Genomic DNA, 4,505 nt, shown 5'->3' with positions numbered 1-4,505 from the left:
ATTAGACCATAGAATCACAGAACAGACCTGATTGGAAGGGATCTCGAAAGATCATCTGGTGCAGCCTTTCATGGGAAAGGGAGCCTAGAAACTCTCCAGCATTCTGTTTAATCACATCTTGAAAACCTCCAGTGACAGGGGCTCTACTGCAGTCCCTGTGGAGGTTGTTCCAGTAAATGATTGTTCTTACTGTAAAAAATCTCTTATGTCAAAATGAAAGACTGAGAACCCATTACTAGAAGGATGAAAGATGGAGAACCCATTACCAGAAGGAGGCAGCTTCATTCTGCTGGTATCATAAAGCCTTGATTGTCTGGAGGATTTGTCTCGGAGAATAATGCTGTTGTGTGCCACAGGCAATGGCTGCCTCAGTTTGGTTCACCTCCCAGCACGTCTACAAAAGAAGAATGGTTAGACCCAGCCTTAGTTCCTTAATGTAGGAGAGTCACTACAGCTAAAGAAAACCCTTCCAGAATGAATTCTCAAAGAAGTACTGTTTAACCTTTGAAAGCAAATGGAATTTGAGTCAAAACAGTAGTTTCCCAGTCTATGAAATCCTGGAAGTCTGCTAGGTCCTACTCGTGAATTTGCTGTTTTGCAGTGTATCCCAAAACGCTAATTACTGTCATCAGATCTGATCCAGTTAATTTATTTTGTTAGAAGCTGTCTGTTTCTTATACAAACTACCAGGTAATACTTAAGATGTACAACGGGAAATTAAAGTCTTGACATCCATGGACTTCAGGTCAAGCCTGTATACTGCTTGGATTCTGCAGTAGCACTGTGATAGCTTTTCTAAAAGTTGTCTTACTCCGGTAGGCCTTTTCCCATCTTCCAATTTTTCTGAAAGAAATGGGACCAATCATAACACTTCAAAATACATATTTTAATGTATTTTTCAAAAATATTAGTGTATTTACACAAATTTCTCATTTAAAAATATTTTGTGCTTGCCTATTTTAAAACATCTAGTTTAAAAGAAGTTCAGCCAAATGACTACATGACACATCTGAAAGAACATTCACTGTAGATATGAGCAATTAAAAAAATACAACAAAGAAACACGTACCATTGCATTAACAGTAAGTGAGTGCACATTATTAAGTTGCTAGCTTCCACAAATTGTTCTTCCCATAAAAACTGATTAGTCTGTGTCAGTAACTTGTGCCCACTTTTATGTTGGAATTTGCTTTTCCTTTTTCTTTGCAGAAATCCCCACCCCCATCACCCCTTGCTTATACAAAGATTGCAATAACATGCATTACAGTAGTATTTCATTTACAAAACAAATGACATTAAAACTTGTTTCTTAACCCATTGGATTGTATTTCAGTAAAACAACATCCTTTCATGGAGGTGCAACAGAGATTCCAAGAGCTGTCTGGGTGTGGAGAAAGATCTCTCTCCTGAAGCAGTCCGTCCTGGAAAGGTTGACTTGAATTGCTGCATGATGCTGTGTTGATTCCTCTTTGGAGGGACCTTACCTTCAGGTTTGGCAGTTTGGATAGCATGTTAAACATGGTATTTAGTAAAAATAAATACAAATAAATTAAAAACAAATTATGGAGGAAAAATACTTTCTCAGCAATATTGCTTGGAGGAAAGCTTAGCAATGAAGCTTGTGGCAGTATCTAGATACTACATGAATGGCAGGTCCATTTATTTTAGTAGTACTCTCTGAACAAGCTAAAAACAGCTATGAACATGGCTGTAATTTTGGAGAAAGATAGTAGTGATCTTCTTTCAAACTTCGTTAGGAAGCCATTTTCCTATGGAAAAGAACATACAGTTAGGAACGGCTTAAAAAATAGCATGTTTAGGAAAAATGCACCACTCTGCTAGTATCAGACAAACAGTGCTGCATCACTGTGCATAGAGGGACAGGTTTTCAGAGCTCTACCTCCAAGAGATGAATAGGGCTTTAAAAACAGTAGCTGAGCATAGCTGCACCTTGCTGAATGTTTTATCTCCACGTCAAGACTGTGCCCTCCCTGTGTAAACAGAAAATGAACTGTATCATCTGAGCCCCCATCTTCAAGGAAGATACAAGTACTATGTTTCTGATGCATAACATAGAAATACCTTCCTTCAAGCCTCCTTATTCTACTATGATGAGCCAGGTATTATGACAGGATGTTGCCAGGAGTTGATACTTCTCTTAAATAAAATTGACTCTTTGAAAGAGATGAAGAGAGAAGCCTTTACAGTAAATCTGATGCATCGAGGGTCCATGACTTCACCATCACGTTTTTTTACTGCTACTAGACAGAGAAGGATCAACAGAAGCAAAAAAAAAAAGGAAGAGCAAGACACTAGGAAACAAATGAGGGAAAAAAAGTAATAGCAAATAGGAAATATAAGAGAAGTGGGATGAGAGGGGGAGTGGAAAAAGAAAGTAACATTTACATATAGGTAAAGGAAAAAGTACCAGGGAAATAACTGACACCAATGTCATTGATTCTCAGCTTCCCCTAACTACAAAATAAAAACATACTTGTGTGATGAAACTCCGCAAAGCAAAAGAGACCTCCCCTCCCACTGGCAGAAGGGGATTTTGACAGCTTGGGAAAATAATCCACATATTGACAAATGCTTTTCTGAGCATTGACCATTGATAGATCGAAGCTCTAGGACTGTCTCAGTCCAAACAAAAGATTTAACCCCAATTGCATTTACTTGTAAATTTGTTCAGGTAAAACTGGTTTGGGGGATTAAATAAAGGCTTTGCTGAAATCCACAGCAAAATTACTGACTTCAGCTGTGAGGATCACAGCTGTGTATTCTTCCCTTACCTTGAACTTCAGTATTTTTGGACCAGCTCCTCTATGGAAGCAAAACTGCTGCACTAACCTTAGGGCGTCACTTAGTTTTAGATTTAATAATGGGAAATGTCATGGCATGCACAGTTTAACGTACTTTGAGCAGGAGGCTGGACCAGATGATTTCCTGAGGTCTTTCTTAACCTGAATTATTTTATGATCTTATCATTCCAAACTAACTCTAGGGTTTTGTCTGTTACAGGTACAGAAAGTGCCTTTTTAAAAAGAAAGTTGTTTTTTAGCATTGTTCTATTTAAAGCAGAAGCACAGCTTTCACTGTAAGTCTCAAGGAGACATTCCAGATGTCAAATATTAATCCACCAAATAAAACCCCAAATGAAATGTTTTTGACAGTGTCTGTAACAATAGTTTCCTTTAAACAAAATCTCCTAATCTAGACTTTGGTGGAAAATGAGAAACTTACCCAGCCACCGTTCGCATCTATCCATTCAGCTTTGTTGTTTATTATGTACTCTGTGATGAAATAAGAAATCTGCTCCTTCTCCTCTCCAGTGAGCTGAACTCCATGCTCTTGAAGCTTCTTAGTGAGAAGACCTCCAAACGTAAATATGGTCATAATTCGTCCCCAGTTAGTATTTCCATCAGCAAATTTTTCTTCCATGACACCATTGAAAATTCTCTTGGCAACAGCTACAGAGGTAATATCAATCTTGTCTAAGAATGGTTTGAGAGCCTCCTCGGTTTGATCTTGCAGCGAAGATGCAATATTTCGCAAGACATGAGCAACCCTGGTTTGGGCTGGTCCAAGATGTGATTCTTGAAGCACATACTGCAGATAATCTTGAGCTAAGTAATAAACGTAATAGAACTCCGCAGTTCCCATTTAGAACAAAATGCGGAGAGCAGTCAGTGCACTGCTCTTAATCGGGGTCAGTAATGAGCAGCCACAGGACATGCACGCAGCTTTGTATCATCTGCTTTTGATGGAATTTTTTTGCTTTTACCACAGAAGTTCCTGTAAAAACCTAGTAACTTAATGATTGTGTGGGCTGTGGAATATGTCACAGCGGAAATGAAAGAAAAAGTGTCTGCTCAAGGGGAGGAAACATGACTTCTTGAGTGATTTATTATTTCTCTGAATAGTATGGTTCCACAACTAAAATCTACCAGCTTTCACCACATTCTTTACCAGTATAAATTGGCATTTCCTAGGGACTTTTGCTATGTAACAGTAGCAAAGGTTTGGTATTTGGCTTGCAAAATGCTGCAGATGGTGTATGCTAGCAAAGGTTAGGCGTTTGGCTTAAAAAAAGTGCCCAAAAAGTGTATGCTATAGGAGCGTGCAGCCCCCCGCCCCCCGCCAGTCTCTTCATTGCCAGGGACTAATCTGTGTTGCAGGTTAATGGGTTATTTCTGGTGCACAACTCTTTGAAGAAACTGGTAGACATTTCCAATGGGATGGAAGAATGGATAAACTTTCTTCAGCACGCAGGGAGCTTTGCACAACTGCAAAAAGTGGGAACACAGTGGTACAAATACGGATGGAAAAGGGGGAAACCCAGCTTTGTAGCATTATCCCTATTCCAGACTTTCCCACACTCTCTCGGTGAGTGCTCCTCAAGGCCCTTCTTTGAAGATTTGAATGGGTAGCTTCAAAGATTTCTTTCCCCCACAGGGACTTCTATGGTAAAAAGACATTATTAGTATAAAAGACAATGCTAATGC

The 4,505-nt window shown here is 39.2% G+C and overlaps 1 protein-coding gene across 1 annotated transcript; it reads right to left on the bottom strand.

Moving 5' to 3' along the window:
* Positions 1 to 865: 865 nt before the first annotated feature.
* Positions 866 to 3,832, bottom strand: BCL2A1 (BCL2 related protein A1). Its single transcript, XM_005236461.3, has 2 exons — positions 3,244 to 3,832; positions 866 to 1,769 (listed from the first exon to the last, which is right to left on the bottom strand). Exons 1-2 carry the CDS (start codon positions 3,661 to 3,663, stop codon positions 1,665 to 1,667), a joined length of 525 nt encoding a protein of 174 aa, XP_005236518.1. The 5' UTR covers positions 3,664 to 3,832; the 3' UTR covers positions 866 to 1,664.
* Between the last annotated feature and the right edge of the window lie 673 nt (positions 3,833 to 4,505).

The sequence above is a fragment of the Falco peregrinus genome, chromosome 1, assembly GCF_023634155.1.
Source record: "Falco peregrinus isolate bFalPer1 chromosome 1, bFalPer1.pri, whole genome shotgun sequence".
Classification (NCBI taxonomy): domain Eukaryota; kingdom Metazoa; phylum Chordata; class Aves; order Falconiformes; family Falconidae; genus Falco; species Falco peregrinus.
The sequence above is the reverse complement of the archived record's forward strand: the minus strand, read 5'-3'. Positions and strand labels throughout refer to the sequence as shown.

Coding starts and splice junctions, on each gene's coding strand:
- BCL2A1 (XM_005236461.3), bottom strand. CDS start 3,663: ATGGGAACTGCGGAGTTCTATTACGTTTATTACTTAGCTCAAGATTAT. Junction 1,770..3,243: donor TAGATGCGAACGGTGGCTGG/GTAAGTTTCTCA, acceptor TCTTTTCCATAG/GAAAATGGCTTCCTAACGAA.